Genomic DNA, 23,152 nt, shown 5'->3' with positions numbered 1-23,152 from the left:
TACGTTTTTTTTTCGTTTGTTTGTTTTTCCATAAGAATTATCTTTTGCAGTTATGAAGTAACAAAAATTGAAATAAACATAAGCTCAAATTTACTCATACATCGCAATTTAGTTGTGTTATGAATAATTTTAAAAACTTCATAATCAAGCAACACGTAAATTTAGTTTAAAGTAATGATCAAAATTCTGGGATAGCCTCCACCCCCTTCCCTGCATTTCTAGAACAGCCCCAGTTGCTAATGACGTAAAAGCAGTATAGCTTAATTTCACTTACTTAGATTCTAATAAAAAATTAACACAAAACTGTGCAAAATGTGAATATTGTCTTTATTACTCAACATTAATACTACGTGTAAATAGAGCACATTTGAAAACTAAATATAAAATCTGTCGCCAAATCAAGATCTCTCGCCAAAATACTATGCAATACACAGTATATCCCTTCCCCAAACAGTGATGTCATTTTCGACCAATAGCGTGATCCGGCCCAAGTAAGAATTAATCGCTCGTGTATTTTAAGGAATCAAACAAGAAAAAAGAATGTTTACCCCAGTGGTGTCAACGGGTTCTGGAACGAAAGCTACGTCATCCAATTCCAGCATGGGTCCATAGATGACTCCCTTGAGAAGTTCTCCGAACTGGAAACAGGGTTCGACGTTGAGGATCTGCTTAGGCTGGAGGGATTCCACTAACGGGGAGTGACCTTCTGGGGGACCGTACCTCAGTCTGCCGTGGTCACCTCCAAATATGAAACGGCAACTATAAAATTAAATAAAAATTCATTTTAAAGTCGACCATTCAAAAAGCTGTTCTTCATCTTAGTGAATAGGTAAGAAAAAAGGTTCTAAAGATCACAGACAGGTGGCGCTATACTAGTCTCATAAGATCTTTTTTTTTAAAAAAAAATTGCTTCTTTAGGAATGCCAAATCAAAGCACATTACACCTTGTGATGAAAAGTCGACCATTTTTGAATGACCCCGGGAGGTTTAAGGAGTTAAATTCCGGGGAATATAGCGAATTTCAGAGGCAAACAAAAATGGCCAAATTCCAATATAGATTAATAGATTAATGCATACCATAAAAACACTTCAAAATGCAAAAAAGTTGCTTTTGCATTTGAGAAGCTTCAATACAATTTACAATGTTTTTTAACCCTCTTTTTCTAGACACATCATTTAAAAAAAAATCATTCAATACTTTAGAAAAAAGTAAATTTTAAATTTAATATTTTTAACTTTATTAATTATTTTAAAAAAATTGCTAAATATAATAAGTTTGAAATTAAGTATTTTTCCGAAAATATTGTCTAAAAAGACATATAAAAGAAAATTTCACATTTTCAAAAATCACTAACAGGAAATATTAAATAGATGAAGCAGAGACATTTATCGAAAATGGCGATCCAACATTATTTCACCTATGAAGTATTACTTTAAAGGGTTTGCATTCGCTCGGTTCTTCCTTGTTAAAATTGGTATTTTTTAGTTAATATTTAGGAGGTTGGACATTAAGACTAATCATTTAAGACATACCTGAGTTTTGCTGAGAAACTGATGACCGGATAAAACATTCCATCCGTGTTGAAGTTCTTGAAGCATCCTTTCACTCGAATGCCATTTACAGTGAAATACATGAATGGAATGTTTAAGTCTAAGACGCATCCAATGACGTCACCTTTCTGAATCAAGGGAGAATCACGAACTTTATTGCACCTCCCACCTGCACAGCAAAAACATGCAATAATCAAACACTTTCTGATCACTCATTTCAGAAAGCTTAAACTTATTCAAAGATAATTCTTTCTTTATTTAATAATTTTTCATTATCAAACATCAATCAAAAATTCTGAATTGTAAAAGTTAAAAAAGTAGGTAAACTTTATTTTTTGACAGTCATTTAGCCGATTTCATACAAATTAAAAAATGATTCACAAACGTTTAATAAAAGAAATTTTATTAAGTAATGAAAAATAACAAATAGTTACTACGTTTATTTTGAGCATAAAACTTTCTTTAGATGAATAAGTTCTATGCTGGAGTACATAAATAATTTGATGTGATTGATTAGTTCTGAATATATGACATAAAATACAAAAAGTAAAAATAAAATTAAAGGTTTCTAAACTTTAGTGACACGACAATTTCCAATTATGACACTATTTTACTAAATGCGGCTCCTCAAAGCTAAAGAGCGGCTCATATTTAAAGAGTAAAACTCCCAAATGTATCCAAAAAAAAAGAAAAACTACGTTTAATGCCGAGAAAGAATATTTTTTGTTTAATATTATTTAACAATTTGTCTTCTTGAAATAATAAAGATGGCATCTTAGAAAGCAAAAATTTAATTATCAGATCAAAAGTTATTTAGAATGATATTTATTTTTACTCACTGGAGAATAATGTGCTAAAAAATTTTTCCAAAATGTTGGTAGGAATTGATTGTCTGAATCTTTCAGAAAATTATGATTTTCAAAACTATTAAATCGAACATTATCATAGGCCCTGTTACAGAATTTTTTAGAGCTATTTGCGACAAAACTCTTTAACACTAATACCTTTTTCAAATATACTTTTGATACTAACAAGCACAAATGTTACTAATTTAAAATAGCAAAAGCGTTGTGTTAACAAAAATATATATAATTATTTTTAATTGAACATGTAATAATTTTTTATTCTCGTATTTTATTGGGACTTTCTTCTCGTTTTGTAAGTGATCGTCACAATAAAGAAAAATAATTAAAAAACATGAAATCGGTCAGTAGCAATTGCCGAAAAAAAGATCGACAAAGAAATCACGTGACTCCTCAAACGCACGTTTCGTTTCGTTGTTGTAATAAATAATATCGTACAAAAAAGGGATTTAAAAGTAACGGAGAAATCAATAGCAATAACTGCCAAAATTTCGATTGAATTTTTTGTCTTATAAAGTAAACAAATGCACTCTTCGAATTTTCCATGTCGTTTGAAATATCATTGTGAAATACATGGGTAGATTAAAAGACCATGCGAAAATCAGTATCAATAACTACCGAAAATACAATCGAAACATGACATCGATTTGCGATACTATCGGCATAAATTGAAGGCGTCAAAACGTGATTATTTAAATGCATAATTCAAATATTACGTGTAAGTTTCTGTAGAAAAGATAACTTTAACTTTTCGAAAGAAAAATATGAGGCCGGGATGGGGAGGGCACTGGGCCCATGTCCGAGAGTGCGTGGGTTCGATCCCCTCCGGCCAAAGAATCCCCGTGCAGTAAATGGTGACTGTTAAATCTGTCGAGTCGCAAAGTCCTCCATGTTCCTATAACCAATCAATATCTCTGGGGGGTACTCATCCAAAAGTTCCCTTGTCTTCTGGAGTGGGTTCAAAATGACAAGGCTACGGAGTTGAACATCAGTAGTCGTCAACCCAAGAATTGGGTCTGCTGTTCAACGACGGATATAAAAAAAATCTTTCTGCAAGAATATTCTGAGACAATGTCGCTGCTGGGATCATGGTTTGCTGAAGCATTCTAATAATAATCTAGAGTAAAAAAGAAGAATTACCTGCCCACATATAAGCTCCATCAAACCCATAGGAGTACATGTCGTCTCCGACACCGTTTCCACCCCATTTCAGTCCACCCCCGGGATAGGGGACGTATCCCTTGGTGTTTGCCCATCCGACCCTGAAGTGAGGTTCGAGGTGTGACTTCATCTCACAATGGTCGACCATCGCTTCGAAATACCATCTTCTGTACATGGCTGACAATTCAACTTTACCCACGAACATATTTGGATGCATGCTGTGTTATAAAGAGAGAGAGAGAGACATTCATTAAAATACTATAATATTTGGATGTTTAAAGAGCAATGCAAAATGGAAGTCACAAATCAGGAATCAATACAGTAAGTTTCAGAACAAAAACATAATTTCATTGGATTTCCTTTTTTATAATCTTAATCCACCGTGTTTATAAAGGTCCTTGGATTGAGAAACACTTGGTTTAGGATACAAGAAAGCTTGGTAGAAGGTTTTTTAGTTTTTATTTACGTAATTTAGGCTATAGGAGGCATCGCCATCTTGTATTTAAGGTTAACAATGCGTGGCATTGTACTTAACTAACTTTTCATATGCTTGATGATAGATTCATATTTGGAAGGCAATATCAAATGTAATATTTTTCCTCCTCTCCAAAAAAAAGTGGACTGTTTTATTCAATTGTTTCTGAAATATCTGAAGCAATAAAATCGTACGATGGGTTTTTTTTGAGCCATTTAATTTCTCCCGTTTACATGCCTTCAGACTTTTTTAAAATTTTATTTTATTATTTTCTAGCTACTATCCGGCAGGAGTGACCATCCGGCATTGTGAAAAATGAAAGAGGTGATTTGTGAAAGGAAAAAAAGAAAACTAACCTTGCCACATGATCCACAAGTTTCGTCTGCAGCAACAAACTTCTTGAAGGGAGTAAATTATCACAAATATTATTCTGACTGCTACGCACGGCAACTCCATTACCGACACACAACGAACACAACACATCCAGTACCTAAATCAAAAACGACACTTCATTTTCTATACATTTAATTGATTAGGGTTTGAGTTAAACCTGTCCAATAATGTTTGTACAATTGAAAGACGGATGCAAAAAAAAATTGGATTGTTCTACTTCAGATAAGGAACCAAAAAATATACAATTTCAAAAAAAAATTCTCGAAATATTTTAATGAATCAAAATTTTATTTCATGTCTTAACGTTTGGGAGATTATAATTAAACTATCATTTTTAAAAGTACTACTTGTTTTAGAGTATAATACGATTTTTCTTTGTAATTAATTTGTTATATTATTAGCAATTATCGTGTAACACGTATGTGTGTATTTCACCATGCAGAAAAATTATCCCAAAAGTATTTTTTATTAAACAAACTAGAGAGATCATCATTTGCTCGCTATGATTCGCCAACTGATTTTAAGTTTAAACGAAATTTGATTTAAACGAAATTTCAAAAAAATTATCTTCGAAGAAAGTCGAGCAAAGAAAGTCAAGTTCATCATTTTCAGACGCAAGCAAACATTCTTTGGTACGAGGTTTCAAAAAAAAGAAAATAATTCCCCTGCTAAAGGCTTTTGAAAATGTCAACTCAATAATAACTCAAAAAGTAATGAATGCATTTAAGCATTTCGTTTTAATATGGCATGTTTATAAGATAGATGTAATAAACTGTTATCATGCAATTAAAAAAAAAACACACTTTTGGATCCCTTCCGTGTTTTTCAAGCAGAGATATAATAACTTTGATGTGATCTTCCTTCATCATGTTTAGGGCTTCTGGACTGTCAATCAATACACAATGAAGTACGTCCAACATTCCTGCAAACACACACCTTTTTATTTAAGAACGGTTGAAACATATGCAATTTTCTACAACATTTTAAGGAATGCAATTTTACATAGCAAAATATAATATTTGAGAACATCGGTCGAATAGTTCCTGACTAATTGAATTTCAAAAAGTCACACTTAAAATTCGATTTCTCTGGAACTAATCATACTGTATAGGGGAGAGTGGGGTCAATTGTAACATTTTTTACTTAACTATTTTTAACTAACAAAAAATCCAATATATTATTAGTATTAATTGACAGACGAGTAAAGTAGACTATCCTCTACTAGAAAAATAAATAAATACCTTATTTTAAATGTTATTATATTAGTTATTAACAACTTTTGACAGTCGTGCAGTTGTTACAATTGTCCCCACGTACGGGGACAATTGTAACAGTTCATAAATTCAACTAAAACATATTTAATTATACATAGTATCATAGTTGTGATATATTTTTTTATTGATCAAAATAGTAGGGCTATTTTAGGAGTAAAAATAATAATGAGCAGAGACCTAAAGGGTTAAACTTTTAACTTTAACTTTAAACTTATAACTTAAACTTTAACTTATAAATTTTAATTTATGCTGTGAAAGGTGACAAATAAAATAATGCACGTGCAACATAATATAAATGATATAGGAGACAATTGGTGGTTCTTAAAGAGTTAAGTAATGGTTTGTAAACATAAGATTATTTATAAATAATGTTTACAATCGTCCCTTTACTTATTGTTACAATTGTCCCCAAGACGCCATTTCAGCTTCATTTGTTAAAAACAATGCTAGTTAATTAGCAAAACTAATCTTTTTTTTTTTGAAATGTTAATTAAGGTGTCCACTTACATATTCGGTTACTAATTTTTATTTGTTTAAACAAAATTACTTTGTTACAATATAATATTCTAATACCAAAAAAAGTACTTGCGTGGCGTGAAAATATCTTTTGTGATGTAACTCTTTCAAAAGTACATAAAAATGGTTGCCATCAGGGGTGTACATGTAGATTTATTAAATACACCTTGTGCGCCACCTAGGAACCAAATCTAGAACTCGACACTCGAAATTTTTGCTCTGTTACAATCGTACTCTGCTACAATTGACCCCACTCTCCCCTATATATTGAAATTCGAAATTTTTCCGACTATTCTTAAATAGAATAATAAAGAATAATCAATATTTTCTAAAAATTATTTTTTGCGTGGAATCTTTTGATAAAGGAAATTTATAATTGGGGGCAAAGATTTTCGATTCGCATGAAAAATTCTCGAGATATAGTGAAATACGCAAAAAGTAAAATTAACATTAAGGGGTCCAAACCTTGAAGCGCTCTCCTGATTAAAATATTGGAACCCTATTTTTGTGTCAGAAATCCGAATCCGTCAAGAAAAGGAAGTTTTTTGCGTCTGTTTTTGTAGCTTAAAATATCGCCTGCACTCATTAATTAGCATAGTTGAGGTTCACTCTCTTGAATCGGTAAGATTGAGTTCTATAACGTTACGATCCGATCATTAGATCAAAAGTTATTAAGAGTGGTCCGTTTTTTTATTTTACTCACTGTACAAGTGTTATCATTCATTAATTGACAAATACCTGTTCCTTCGGCTGCTTGTTGACTGCCAAGCCTACTGAACAACCAATCCAACCTGTTGGACTGTGCGAACTGAGCACAGTTTGTGTGATTCCCTTTGATGACCGCAGCTACAAGAAAAAAAACACATCTTTTATTTAAAAACACATTTTGTAATTATTCATAGAGTAACTGGGAGAAATATTTTACTAAGGAATTATTAGCTACTTATTATGAAGTTAATGAAAATTTAATCTTTTATTTTATTCAATGTTAACAAAATACAAATTGCACATAAAAATAAGCTATATGCCGAATGTACTTTGTTCTTAAGTATTATTACACAGACCTTGCTACTTTCAGTGACAAAATAATGTGTATTTTGTTAAAAACATTTTGTTTGCGGTTGAAACAACGGTAAACTAGGTTCAAGGACCAAAGCTCCTGCGCACCTGTCTGCTACTCGGCTTTCATATCCAACCAGAGAGGTTACCTGGAACAAACTGAACCGAATTCTAATCAATGAAATATAAATATATACAATTGCAAAAGTTTCTTCTATTTTTTTTTTGGGGGGGGGGTATTAAACAGACGATTCTAGTGTCCCCAACCTACACATCTCAAATAAATACAACAACACATTTTTAATTTCATGGGTGTTGGTCTCCCTGGGGGGGGGGAGAGTGTTTCCGTTAAGAGTTATCAACTGATGAATATCTCCGAACAGTGTTGGATTTTGAATTCTCATAACTTAGCATCGAATTAGTCTCTCAATATTCATTTTGTTTATCTTCACTTCTTCATTAACATCCATTCAACCTCTCCGAACTACAAAATTCTCTGTTTTGATTTCTCGGAAAACTGTACATTTTGAAGTTTCTTCCCCATCTTGTATCTTTCTCTCTCCATCGGTACCACCAAATCCCAGTAAAACCATAAAGATATACCAACGACAGCAATAACAACTTCGTTTGGTTTAATCGAATATGTATTTATGCCACTTAAATTACCAGGGCTTTTGGATTACTATACGTTCCAGCATTTTATAAATCAAGTATCATCAGATTTAGAGTTTGGTGTATTTCTGTGTCCCTCCATTTGATGGTATTTTAATTGTCTCGAAGGTTGAAAAATAACACAAAATTGCATCTTAAACTGGTATTTCAAAGGTTGTTTCAAGAAGGCTCAACCGTAAATGATTCTAAATTTTGTTCTATGCCAAGACTCAGTTTCTTTTCTGCGATGCCTCATAGTACACTCCTTGTTAAGAATTTTAAACATACCAAGGACTTAAACAATATTTAAATTGAAAAGATTTTTGGCAATGCTTATTTTTTGCTGCCGCTTTATTCCTAATGCTGCACAAACCCAAACTATACTTCATGATTTTCTCGAAAATGCGAAGAAGGTTAAATGATGAATCTACAATTGCGTACGAGAAGTGTGCGCGCAAATTCAGCCACATGGGTACATTTTCCTTCAACTCATCCAATTTTCGATATTGTTTGTAAATACAGTCCAACCCAGCCATAGTGAACATGGTTTATATAGTGAACTCCCGGATATAGAGAACGAAATGTTCGCTTCCGTGTCTTGCTACACACGTATAGTGTTATTTTTTGTGGATATAGTGAACCAAAAAAAGAAAGAGAGGAAGTTGGATAACCGGATTGAGATAGATTGAATATCAAAATACTTACCCAAAAGCTGATACAGATAACCGGAGATGGCATCCCACAGATGCGTGCAATCTTCACCGGCTAATGCCACCAGATAACCAGCACTGGATATCATATTGATTTTGTCTATTGTTTCAAGAATCAGGTTAAGAATGCCCTAAAAATATGCAAAACAAAATATTAATTTTTTTCCCCTTAATCATAATTATATATGGTGTAACAAAGACAATTTTACTTTACCTCCTCTTGGAAGAGATCTTGACGATTTCTTAAGGCTTTTAATTTATTCTGTTTCTCTTCATGTTCTGAAATGAAACACAAATAATTATTTGTTTGTGTATTTTATTGCAACCGGGTGTATCGGGGGGGGGCACCCAACATTTAATATATTACCTATATCGTCCTCTGGTTGTTCGAAATAGGCGATGAGATCTTCCAGGCAATGTATGACTTCTTCTAAATCTGCAGCCTGAAACTGTTGCTGAGTGGTCACCTCCTGAACAGGCTGCAGGGAGTCTAATCCACTGCAAACATTTAACACATTCTGGTCAGACTATAATGTCATTTAGATTCAAACTTTTATAGCATGATTTATTTATTATTCATTTATGCAGCAATCCCTTCACAGAAACCTCTAAACAAGATATTTCCTTTTTTAATGCACTTACAAAGTGCATTTTACTCAGTTAAAAAATATTATGTTACCATTGTTGATTTATTCGGTAGGCTTTATTGCAAGTAAACAATTAGCAACAAAACCATTTTCCAAATATATATACATATATATATATACATATATATATATACATATACATATATATATACATATACATANAAATTTATATATATATATCTTTGATATTTTGCCGTTTTCGACCAATCGCTGCTTGAGTTTTGAAATTTATTCTATTTGAAGGAAAACAATTTCTTAAAATGGCATGATGGTCTGATTTTCGCTAACTCAACACTTATTAGAGATAAAATACAAAATATTAATTTTATTTAATATTGTTTTATTGCCATTTATAATCGAGTTAAAGTAAAAACAATGAGAATTAGATACAAGTCAAAATGAAATGGTAAAAATACGAATGACTGCAAACAGAACACGATTATCAGTAACACTAGAGATTTCTTCAGTGTAAGCATGGTAACGTTCCAATTTTATTGTGGCTTAATAAATTTTTAAAAAAAAGAAACATTTTAGATATTCTTTCTTATTTAAGCGAAGACAAAATGTAATCTCTTTTTTCAGAGAAGGAGCATCCCAAACGCGTCGAAAAATTTTTTGTAAATAAACAGAAATAAAATGCATCTGATCTAAATTCAATGATCTCATATGAAAGGCCTATTTAAACTTCATTCCAAACTTTTCTGAATCATATAACTTCAAAGATTAAAATATGCAAAAAGTATACACAGACACACAATGTTATGTGATTTAATTTTGCGAAAAAATGTTTTTTGACAACAATTTTTATCAAAAAATTTAAAGTTTCATTAAAAAAATCATTACTTATAAACTAAAAAACGTAAAATAAAAAATGCTTATGATAAAAACACTAGTCTAACAATTCCTCATATTTAAATAAAAACTTTCAAATTGTTTTTATTTTTTATTCTTAATCAGAAGTAGAAAACAGTGTAATGTGTGGCACAAATAAATAGTCCAGGTTGGTAACTATTATTTATTCAAACTCTTCGTTTCCACAACACAAACAAATACACACACATATTCAACACATGAAATAATATATAAAAAATCTCGAGCGAGAGAACGTTCAAAAGTTCGTGTTCTCATTTCAACTTCTTCGAACCAACTCCACATCTCCTCTCCCAAAAATGGCCCCCTCTCGCCAAGATAGGCGCGCTTAATTCCATAAGTGTTATAATTTATTTCTGTCTCTGTTTATTAAAATGAAGAGTTAATAATCTTACGGAATTGAAATCTTACAACAGTTCTGTAGAGAACTATCATCAAATTAAAAAAAAAAAAATTTGCAAGTAAATTTTTTATTGTAAAAATCATAACACTTGCCTGCTTAATAAATCCGGAGAATTCCAAAATTAAAATTTCTTTGTTTGAAAAATTTATTTTCAAACGAAGGGAATTAATAAAATATATTTATTAATTTACTCCATTACATTAAGGTGAAGAAAACGATAAAAATTTATTAATAATCAACACAAATGATACTTTTTCAAATAATTCGAATGATTCTTTATTGCTGTTTTTCGAATTATATAGATACAGAAATATATACTATTCTATGAAGAAGAAGAATATTCTATAACTATTACAGTTCTGCTCGTTCTGAATTCACATTTACTTATTGGAATGAAGTAAGCGATGTTGACTTAACTTTAATTTATAATGAATTGAAGACAAAAAAATTTCTTTTACCGTAATGCCTACATCTGTAACAGTATGCAATCACGAAATCGGAAGTTACCGGTTGCAAGTTTATTGATAATAGAAAAGAAAAAATGATTGAGAAATTGTTCTTCAAATGTTGGGCTGTTTCTGAAGGATTTGCCTATGCTCCTGGTTGTTTTTTGAAGTTCTTCCTTTTCCTTAGGGAAAATTCGCTTCTTATATGCTGCTGGAAAAAAATGGCGTCCTTCTCTAACAATGATTCGAAAAGAAGTAAATGAAAACTTAATAAAAAAGTCCTGAAAAAATCCTCCCCACTAGCACACTGTATTCAAGCGTTGCGGTCGCTCATAGAAAATAATTTTTTTAATTTTTTTTTGGAATTGAATAAAATATATTTATATTCAACTGCATAAAAGAACAGTAACTACTGAATTTGTTATAATGGGCTCCAGAAAATATACCATGCCGCATATACAGTTTAAAAACGTACTCAGCTGTATATGTTAAAAAGGTAGAGGGACAGCTACATAAGCAATTTTTTTTTAAATTTTTGTGCGTGGTTGTTTTAGCTTCAAGTTTGATTTTTACTGTAACTCAGTTGAAATAAAAGGAGGAATAAAAACTTACACGATGAACTTGTTGAAAAGGAAGCTGCATTTTCTGATGACTCGAGCGGTGCGCGATTCTTCCTCCTGCGATCTGCTGAATTCCAGACCATCATCCATTTTACCTTCTTCTGACATAATAGCCTAAAAACAACAACCTGGTTATAACTAACATTTTTAGAAACCAAAAAAATTTCTTTTTTAATTGGGTACTCTAAGAAGAAAACAGTTACCCGCCCATGTGACCTATACGTCAGTTCCAGCTAATCTTTATAATCAAAATGGCGTATTAAAGTTGAGCTACGTTTCTCTACCTAACTTACAATGTTAATTAGCATTAGGTTAATTACATACAGAACAGTATCGCACATCGAATCAGTTGAAATATAATTCTTTCTCATACTTAACTTAGATTTATGTATTTGTTTAGGTATTTTTCGTAATCGCGATATAATTTTTGTCTTGTGTACCTGACAACTTGGACGCATAAGGAGTTCTACATGACTTCACATCTTTCTTCGTGTTATGTCTTTGTGTAAATGCATAGTGGAAGAATTGAAATCTTTTTTAAAGAATATAGGTTACTTAAGAAAATTGGTACTTGACGGGCTTGTCTTACTTGAAATAGAATGGAAAGAACCGTTTCTATTGTAAACAAATGTTTCAGCAACCCATCAGGATTGAGGTACACACACTACGTCACTGGTGGGTATCCCATTATCAAATGCTCGAATATTTTATTAAAACATCCTATAACTTAAATAATGCTTCCTAAGAAATCGTTCATCCTCAGATGTCTTTAGATAATATTATTCAAATTCATTATTTTTCATCACAATGTCTTAATGCTGCCCAATTGATGTTTTCCTCGATTGATGTTCTTTATTTTATTTTGACGAACATCAATGAATCAATGACTTCAATTTATGTAGCTCGACTATTTCACATTCAATAAAAAAACTTTTTTGCTCAATCTTTAATGAACTCTACTGTATACTCATGATTTCCCTATCCAAATCTGTGGCAGAATAATCGGCAACTTCCGGACAACGGCTCGCGAGAAACTAGAAAAAAATATCACCAAAAAAAGACTAACTCGTAAGGTAAAACTCTTAGCCCCCTCCAGGCAAGTATCTACATGTTTTTTCTTAATTGCAAATATAAAATTTATTTGGTACCTTTGCGATTGTAGTTACCGTGACCCATTAGAATACGGAAATATCCCCCATTTCAAAATTGAGAAAATATTATCCATTTCTTAAGCAGAGTAGATTTTCTATTTTTTGAATAAGCCATTTACTGGAATCAAAACCTCCCAGACATCACATTAAATGGAATTTTGAAGTATATTTTGTGGACTACAAGGGAAAATTTGCTGCAATTTTTCGGAGCAAGGTGCGGAATAGTTTTCAATACTATTTCATTCGGATCCAACGCTATCTGGTTAAATTTGATTAAAATTTCAATAACTGTTCCATCCGACATGCATAAATAAAAGTGAGCCTGTATCATTATTTACATAGAGACGCCATTACATTTGTTAAATAAGGATTTTTTCGAAATTCAGATTCTTACAATATGTATTTTCAGCTAGGACAAATCTATGAATCCAAGCTACTTGAAAATGTACAGAATCATAGTTATTATTCATTAACGTATATTATAAGGAGATCCTTTAAGATAGAACACTTTTTATTCAAAATAATTTTAAAAAGAAACATTAATATTTCAAGACAAAAGTAAAAATAATTAAGAGAAAAAATTTATATAAATATGAATTGTGGCATTCATTATTTATACAGAATTACTCTCAATTATTTATACAGAGGACATTTTCGAAGAAAAAATCGTTAGCGATAACTATGAGCAGGAAAGGATGGTGTTCTCTACAGGCGCTGCAAACTCTTGAGTGCCTATACTTCCGAATGACTGTTTTTCGTGTTCCCTTTGGCTCACAATCATCATTGGTGTTTTGGGTGTTCTCTCGAGTGCATTTCTTACCTGATTTTAAAAATAATCGTCATTTGAAGACCTGTCATTTCAAGAAAGTAATGAAAGAAATAATCGTAATAAAACACTAGCTAACACTATACCAACTTGGAAATTGAAACCTAAATGATAATTTGCAAAATAAACGTTGCTTGAACAATATGCTAACACAAACGTATGATGGTCAGAGTCGGATTATACCTTTCGTAGGCCCTAGGCATAGCCGTTTTTGGGCCCTCCCCTCTTTTCAAAATATATGCTAAAATTTTCTTGCATATTTTTTTTAACATTTTTATTAATATGGATTTCAATTTACGAATTTTTTTATCGAACTTTATCTGCAATACCGACATACTGCCGATATTGCAGTTGATATCGATAATACCATTATGATTAGTTCGATCGATAACTATGTAAACACTTCACGTCAACAATACAACAACAAACCAGCAAAGAAAACAGTGAAATTGATAGTGAGATTAATTACAAGAAATATTTATACAGTAGAGAACCAATTATCTGGGATGCTCGGGACCATCGCTATCCCGGATGTCTGAATTTCCCAGTTTTCTGGATCGACCAAAAAGTGTCATTAATCGATGTTTTATCGAACCCGAATTACAAGGAAATTACACAAAAATTTGTCAGAATCTGAGATTAAACTAAAAGCGCAAAATTTGGTGAAAATTTACTCATCCGATTTAGAGAAAAACTTTGTAGATGAATTTTTACTATTTTCAAATTTATATGAACATAAATCTGCACAAGAAATGTTGAAGGCTCAAATTAAAGATAAACTTGTGAATACTTTTCCTAACGTTCACATTGCATTAAGAATATATTTGTCGATTCTTGGATCAAATGCAGAAGGAGAAAGATCTTTCTCCAGATTAAAATTGATAAAAAATTATTTGCGTTCAACAATGAATCAAGATCGTTTGGCATCGCTCGCACTTATGTCTATTGAATACGACATTTTGCGTAGTTTGGAATTCGACAGCATAATACAAGATTTCGTTGAATCCAAAAATCGCAAAAAAGTAATATATTAGATCATAAGATTCTGCAAAATAATTTATTACCGAAAAATATTATATTTTTATTTGTATCTTCATAATTTTGTGCAAAATACACTTGTTGTTTTTCAAGCTAAATTATTTTTGTCAACAAATTTTTTTCGTAGGTACCTGAATTTCGTAGGCCCTAGGCACGTGCCTAGTGTGCCTATAGGTTAATCCGGCCCTGATGATGGTGCACGGCTTGCATCGAGAACAAGCAGTCATAAGCACTTAAAAAGAGGCCGAATCAGAGCAGCCAAAAAAGCTTTTTAAATTTAGAAACTATGTCACCGTTTTTAACATTTAACTAAACATCTCTAATTAACTAAAACAAATTATTTTCCCTTAAAAGTCACCAGAATTGCTTAATATCATTAATATATTATGAAATACAGCAAATTTGAGCTCAGAAATTATATAATTCCTTTTTTTTTTATTAAAAACAAAATTATTTGTTTGAAAATATCGCCTCGCAGAATAAATTGTAATAAGCAGCTGTATACTTTCTAACCGGAAGTAGAGCAGGCCAAGAACTCGAGAATGTTGTTGTTTACATTCATATTGAAAACACTATCCATATATGAGAAATAATATGATTTGGTATCAAAGGCATAGGAAAAAATAACTCACTTGTTTTTCTTCCACTTTTCCAACACCTCTTTTCTTAGTTTCATATGTCTGGAAAAATAGAAAGAAAAAAAAAACTAAATATAAAAAATTTAAAAAAAAATTTTATAAACTAATATCTCTTATATTACATTAAAAACATATAAAATTTGCGTAATTTGCAACTCTTAGCATTTGTTGCGATTAGCAACTTTTAAAACATGTAAAAGTTGCTAACGTGTTGATTTATGACAGATATTTTGAAATGTTACACGTGCATGTTTTATTGACCTATCAATCTGATTCTAAAAATGTTCTTTTTCTTAATCCAATTATTTAACGTGTTGTGTTGTTGTTAATTTACGTCGCACTAGAGCTGCACAATGGGCTATTGGCGACGGTCTGGGAAACATCCCGTAGGATGATCCGAAGACGTGCCATCACAATTTTGATCCTCTGCGGAGGGAATGGCACCCCCGCTTCTGTTGCCCGACGACCTACGCGCGAAGTCGAGCACTTTACGGTAGCACCGTTTAACGACGACCCATACCGCACACCCTCGGTCTCTACGCAGACTGATCCAAGTGGTCACCTACCCGCACACTGACCGCAGTCGGGAACCGTGTCTTAACGATCAGTCCACTGCGGGACCCAATTATTTAACAATTACATTTCCCCCCAAACATAATTGGCATAAGCAATGGTTACACTCTATTGCAACAATTCTTAAAATAGTTTGGTGAAACCCATGTCTGGATCTTCTGATATGCATATATTTGGAAGAAAAAAAACGGAAACTATTTCACTAGAAAGCTTCAATTAGATCAATTACTGTTAAAATAAACACGGCAGTAAAAGAAAAATCCTTTTTTTTTCCAAATAAAAATTAAAAACATTTTAGAGGCCGAATTGAAAGGCTTTGGGTGATAGGTTTTATTTTATTTTATAACCATCGTTGATCAGCAGGCCCAATTTTGAATTTACGACTACCAATGTTCAATTTCCCTAACTTGAACCCTTGCCTATTTTGAACTCAATCCAGAGAACTGAATTAAAAAATTGGAAGGAATTTGCCTTCGTAAAAGATTTTTTTGTCATAACTAACCCGCGTTTGTGTTACATCGACACGAAAACCACTTAAACCTCTCATGGTTAGCCCGACGACAATGGGATTCCACTCCATGATCCGTCTAAATCGATATTTCGCATCAACACTGTGGTAAACTCTTTTCGACCAGCCGTCGTTGGAATTCGAACCCGGTTCACCTCATTGGGAGGTGAGCGCTCTATCCCGTGAGTCCCCAAAGCTACTGGGGGATAAGTTTTTAATACTTTTTAACCATTGTTCAACAGCTGACCTCATTTTTTGGGTTTACGGCTGCTCATGTTCAACTCTGTAGCCTGTCATTTTGAACCCAATCCAAAAGACAAGGTAACTTCTAGATCAGGGGTTTCCAACTTACATGAGGCAAGGGGCCACAATTAAAAACACAAATCAAATGGCGGGTCGAAACTTTATCAAAATTTTATGTAGGAAGGAACTATGTTTGAAGGAGCATTAAATATTACTGACAGATTTTTACCAAGTTGTATAAAACAAAATTACGAAGTTACAAATTAAAATAAGAAGTAGATTTTTAAAAATATTTAATTGCTTTAATAATATTTTTAAAAATATTAAATAGATAATAAAAATTCACGCTACAATAACTTCAATGTGCACCTATGTATTAAACAATTAATGTGCAACAGATATCTAATTGTTAAGATATAAAACTTTAAAAAGGTTGGTATTGAAACTTGCATAGTAGCACACAAAATATTCCATGAGAAAATTGAGGTTTGTCTGCTNAAATCGGCCAATGATTTTTGTATTCCTATATCTTCTTCTAATTTTATTTCATTATTTTTCCTAATTTCTGATTGTAGTTTAACTAATCTTAGATCATTTTTTAATTGCTCTAACAACTTTTTATTTCTCTCTTTTTCAATACTTTCCATTTATAGGTAGTAAAATGTTCTTAAATAAATGGATAAGATTACAGTCAGGGATTTATTTTTCCCAGTCGTAAGATTGTAAGAGAGATAGCATGTAAAATAAAAAACGATATTTTCAATAAGGTTTTAATAAAATAAAAATTATTAATATAAAAATAAGAATTTTTAAATATGCTGATTTTCTTTAATATTTCATAAAAAATGTAAAATATAGGCCTATTTTAATTTTTTTTAATATAAAAATAGGAAATCAATAGTAGTATATAGGGAAGGGCAAAAGTGTCCTCTAGCCCCCCCCATATACTACTAGCAACATACATGATTATTTTTGTATTTGAATAAATATTTTCTTTGATGTAAATAAATTTCTTTGCACCGTTGGTATGTTCAATTTCATAGAAACGATGAAATTAGGTTTTTATTAACGAGTATAGTATTTTAAACCCATATAGATTTTTTACAAAAATTGACACCTAATATATTTTAGTTCGCGGGCCACAAAAAAATACCTCGCGGGCCGGATGCGACCCCCGGGCCGCCAGTTGGAAACCCCTGTTCTAGATCAAGTGTGGGGAGAAATTTGCCTTCGTGGAGGACTTTTTGATGGAACTAACCCGCATTTGCGATACATGGGGAGGAAAACCACGAAACCATTCCACGGTTAGTGTGACGGCAAGGAGATTCTAACTCATGATCCGTCTACCACTGAGGATATTTTAAGGCCAGCACTGTGGTCGGTATAAGCAGGATGCGGAATTCGTATCGACCAGCCGTCGTTGGGATTCAAACTTGTTTCACCTCATCGGAAGGCCCTGAGCCACGACTGATCTGGGGGATAAGTTGTGCCTATCTGCATCAGACAATACAAGATAGAATTTTAAATGATACCTTGTATGAGAGCCATAGGCCTGTCTCTTGATGCTGAATGAATACAGTTGTGTCACCATACTTGATGAGAGGCGAACCCAGAACCTCTTCTTCCTTCTCGTCCAACACTATCTTCTTGTCGTCCTAATTACCAAATAAAAAGTGTCATTTTATGTTTTGATATCGTCTAACACAATATTTTCGAGCTATCTGCGACAAAGCACTAATTCCGCTAGATGCTTTTAATAATAGTAACAATGTTACCAATTTAAAGTAACAAAAGCGCGGTGGTTACAAAAACAAAATAATTTTTTTTAAATTTAACATGTAACATTTTTTTATTCTAATAATTTGAATAAAAAAATGGAGCACAAATTATTTTCTTCTTTGCATTCTATAAATAATCATCAGAATAAAAAAACATAATTAAAAATCATTAAATCGGTCAGTAGTAATTGTCAAAAAAAAAAAAAAAAGATAGACTAGGAAATCACACACTCCTCAAATGCGTGTTTCGTTTTGAGATTAGGTTGCTGCAATAAGTAAGAAATAAAATCGAATACAAAATATCAGATTTAAAAACTGTAGAGAAATCAATAGCAATAACTGCCAAAAGTTGGATAGCATGATTGCCTTAAAAAGTAAATACTCAAATGCACGATTTAAATTTTGCTTGAAATATATGTGGATATTTAAAAACCACGTCAAAATCAATATCAATAACTGTACAATAAAGTACAACCGAAACATGACATCGATTGACGATACTATCAGCATAAATTGAGAGCGTCAAAACGTGATTATCTAAATACGATTTTACGTAAATTTTACGAAGATTACGTTGTAAATTTCTGTAGAAATCATTCTGTATGAACTCTGTAACGTTCTGCGACAATGTCGCCGCTATTCTGCCGCAGGGATCGTCTATTTTTCTACTGAAACTTTTATCGATAAAATTAAAAAGGTTTTCACTTCATCTACCTCGTCATAAAGATTACTCTTAGAACATTTATAGGGCAGAGCTCGATCCCTCAGAAGACAATTGAAACCTTTAGAGGAAGGAGGGACAAAAAAAATTAATTTAATAACGCTTCAACAAAACAAAAACAAAATATCTAATTACAGTCACTTATTATCAGACGCACTACAAGACTATGTAAAATAATTATCAGGTAATTATCAGGTTAATTATCAGGTGATACTATTACAGCTGTATTGTTTTTATTCGGATGAAACTAGATTGTATTTGCTTACCCTCCTGTATCAACTGTTTAACATTGTAATGTAATACGTTAAAAATAAATACAAACAGGAAGCAAATGAAAATTCTCCTGAATAAAAACCCATTACTTGTATGTTAAAGTATAAAAGCATTGCCTATAAACTCGTGCAAATCCTGTAATTATTCAAAAATTACAATACATCTAATAATTGGATCTAATTATTATAGATAATATACTAATATAACGATTGATATAATAAATATTCTATATTTATATAATATATCATCTAATTTATATTATATATCGTTTAATTTAACCAACTGATACACGAAATTAAGCAAGTGCAAACCGGTTTCAGTCACATAAAAGTAATAAAGCTGTAAAAGTGTAAAATATCACCTGATAATTAAGATTTTGCATAGAATCTTATAGTGCGTCTAATAACTTGGCCCGAGAATGTAGATATTCCATACGTTCAATTCCTTTATGTATCAGTGAAAATTTAAACGGAAAATATTCCTATCTAGAATATTTTATTAATTTGATCAAATTTATTTTTCTTCAATGTAAACAACATTCAAGTTTTTCTCCTTAACATTCTAAATGAGGTTTCAACCTATAAATATTATTCACGATAAAAAAAAGGGTTGTTTAAGAATCGAAATAGAACAAAAGTCTTCTGTGGTGTGCTCCAAATTTGGCATATAACAAATTACATTCTTTTAGAAAATGTTTTTAAATACTAAGTATGTGTTTACACTAATCAAAGAAGGAAACTAATTTACAAATTCTGAAAAAGACAAAAAAAGTAAGTAACATTTAAAATAATAAATCAAAATAGTAAATCAAAATAGAAAAGTGCTTAAAGCAGCTAAACCAAAATTTGTATTATTTTAATTTAGTAAGTCAAAAATACAATTCTAGCAGAAAGCGACAAAAATTTTAAGGACAAAAAACACTCTGCCTGCTATTATACAGGAGCCTTTTTGTTGTCAGTGGTGAAACCAAAAGCCCCGAGGCCCCATAATGGAAAAACTAAATAAGAAAAAGTAATTTTAAAAATTGAAATGTATATAAATGCAAAGAAAAATTAAAGACAAACCATCGGAATTTAAAAGTGCACTGAGTAAAGAGACGCCCACATATGTGAAAAATAAATAATGAAAGATAAAGTTACAGTTAGAATAACAACATCAAAATAAAATATAAATTGCCAAATCTATATATAAATAAAATATAAATTGCCAATTAAGAAAACTTTAGTTGTTGTTGTTGTTAATATACGTCGCACTAGAGCTGCACAATGGGCTATTGGCGACGGTCTGGGAAACATCCCGGAGGATGATTCGAAGACATGCCATCACAATTTTGATCCTCTGCGGAGGGGATGGCACCCCCGCTTCGGTAGCCCGACGACCTGCACGCGAAGTTGAGCACTTTACGGTAAACAGTTTAACGAGGACCAATACCGCACACCCTCGGTCCCTACGCAGACTGATCCAAGTGGTCACCCACCCGCACACTGACCGTAGCCAGTGATGCTTGAATTCGGTGATCTGCTGGGAACCGTGTCTTAACGATCAGTCCACTGCGGAACTAAGAAAACTTTAGAAAAATAAAACAACAAAAGATTCAAGGAGTAAAAATTTTAAAAATGTGTTGCCATCTAGATGGAGGTGGAGTCATACAACCACAAAACCCGTTTCGGGTTACATTCACATAAAGGAAAGGACATCCAAGCTTACGGTGGGATTCGAACCCACAACCACTGACCCCGTAGTCCAGTACAGCAACCACTATGTCGGCAAATTATGTAATATACTTATTGTAAGAACAAAAAAAGTTTATAAGAAACTTGAGTGTATACTTTGGTGTGTCTCAGACCGAATGCTGTGGCTGCCACAGTTGCTTGATCTTTGTTGACGAGGTACACTTCTTTGTTATCGTTGTAGGCTAAATACCTCCCAGTTGTGATGTGTCGGATTCGTAAAGGGTAACCCCAATTTATGAAACCTCCAGCCCACCTATTAAAAGAAAACAAATATATATGTATTACTATAATTTACTTTACTAAAAATATTTTATATAACTTAAGATAAAAATATATAACTTAAAGAAGTTTTTCCTTCTGTGGTAAATCTTCTCAATATGCTAATATTTGAATCAATGATGGAACTAACCCGCATTCGCGTTACGTTGAGAGGAAAACCACGAAAACCTCCCACGGTTGGACAAACGGCAAGGGATCGGTCTGCCACTGAAAATATCTTACTTCAGCACTGTGGTCGGTGCGAGCCGGGTGCGGAATTCGAATCAACCGGCCATCGCTGGAATTCGAACTTGGTTCACATTAATTGGAAAGTGAACGCTCTCTCCCCTGAGCCTCTATGATATATTGTAAAGGTTATTTTTAAAGATGTAATATTTTCTTCCATAGACCCATTTTTAATTATTTTACAGGGCAAAATTACCCTAAATGGAACGACGAAATATAAAAATTGAAGATTAAAAATGTGTTTGATAATAGCCGAAAAAACACGTGCTTTCAATTTGTCTTATTATTTATTAGACGGGAAATCTTTAACCATCTCCGGAACATTCAAATTATTTCAGTTGGTTATGACAGTTCAAGACATATTCCTTTTTAAAGTAATGCCTATTAATTTGAAGCAATCTAATTCATTTACTATCATTAATATAATAAACACTTCAGATGTAACAAATCAATTTTATGAACATGATTAAACACAAATTTTGTGATGCATTATTGGTTTTGTTAGTTGAAAATATTATGTACAGTGGAAAGATTCTTCATTTTATCAATGAACTCTATAGAGTTTCCTTTTTGAGAAGTGAGATTTACATTAAGAAATAACATATGAAGTTAGCACATATTTATTGCTTATACTTCACTGACTACTCTTATCTACCACTGCAAAGATGGTATTGAGCAATTTAAAGTTTTTACAGGCTCCTTCTTATTTTATTTCATTTCATACTCGTCGTTGAACTGCCGACCAAATTTTTTGGGTTTACGACGCTACTAATGTTCAACTCCGCAGCCTTGTCATTTTGAACCCAATTCAGAAGACGGGAGAACTCCTGGATCAAATATTGGGAAAAATTTGCCTTCGTGAAGGAATTTTCGATGGAACTAAACCGAATTTGCGTTACATGGAGAGGAAAGCCACGAAAACCTCCCACGGTTAGACAGATGACTAGGGATCTGTCTGCCACTGAAAATATTTTGCGTCAGCACTGTGGTCGGTGTGAGCCGGATGCGGAATTCGAGCAACCATCTCTGGGACTCGAACTCGGTTCTCCTTCATGGAAGGCGAATGCTCAATCCCCTGAGCCACCACGACTCTGCCCTTCTTCTTACTTTATTTTATTTTATATTTTGGGATTACGGCGACTCATGTTTAACTCTGCAGCCTCGTCATTTTGAACCCATCCAGAAGACAAGAAAACTCCTGGACCCCTCAGTAGTATGATTTGTTATGGGCATGTGGAGGACTTTGTGACTCTGCAGATCGTGCAGCAGTCACCATTTACGGGCGGGGATCTAACCCTCGACCTCTTGGACACGGTGTCCAACCCACCAGAATTGTTTACTGAACAAGAGAGACTTACTTTGTCCGAATCAATTCCAACCGCCAAAGTGATCTCGCTTGACTCAGAACAGCTCCACCTTCATAGACGACCATACTACAATAATATAAGACAAGAATTTTAATGCTACATCGGGATTCATATGTAATACATCTGATAACTGAAGCTTCCAATATGGAAGATTATTTGT

General features: G+C 32.6%; 1 protein-coding gene across 1 annotated transcript in view; it reads right to left on the bottom strand.

Moving 5' to 3' along the window:
* Positions 1–23,152, bottom strand: part of LOC107450496 (Ryanodine receptor) — a gene marked incomplete in the record, with an annotated part of 265,214 nt that overhangs the window by 198,060 nt on the left and 44,002 nt on the right. The window contains 14 exon segments of the mRNA XM_071180425.1: positions 549–759; positions 1,534–1,720; positions 3,555–3,793; positions 4,407–4,540; positions 5,247–5,365; positions 6,972–7,079; positions 8,649–8,784; positions 8,868–8,932; positions 9,021–9,151; positions 11,632–11,753; positions 15,287–15,334; positions 18,149–18,271; positions 21,218–21,374; positions 22,984–23,058. Of these exon segments, the coding sequence (XP_071036526.1) occupies positions 549–759; positions 1,534–1,720; positions 3,555–3,793; positions 4,407–4,540; positions 5,247–5,365; positions 6,972–7,079; positions 8,649–8,784; positions 8,868–8,932; positions 9,021–9,151; positions 11,632–11,753; positions 15,287–15,334; positions 18,149–18,271; positions 21,218–21,374; positions 22,984–23,058 (1,855 nt within the window).

The sequence above is a fragment of the Parasteatoda tepidariorum genome, chromosome 4 (genome assembly GCF_043381705.1).
Source record: "Parasteatoda tepidariorum isolate YZ-2023 chromosome 4, CAS_Ptep_4.0, whole genome shotgun sequence".
Lineage (NCBI taxonomy): Eukaryota > Metazoa > Arthropoda > Arachnida > Araneae > Theridiidae > Parasteatoda > Parasteatoda tepidariorum.
Note: the sequence above shows the minus strand (reverse complement) of the source record. Positions and strands in the feature narration are given on the sequence as shown.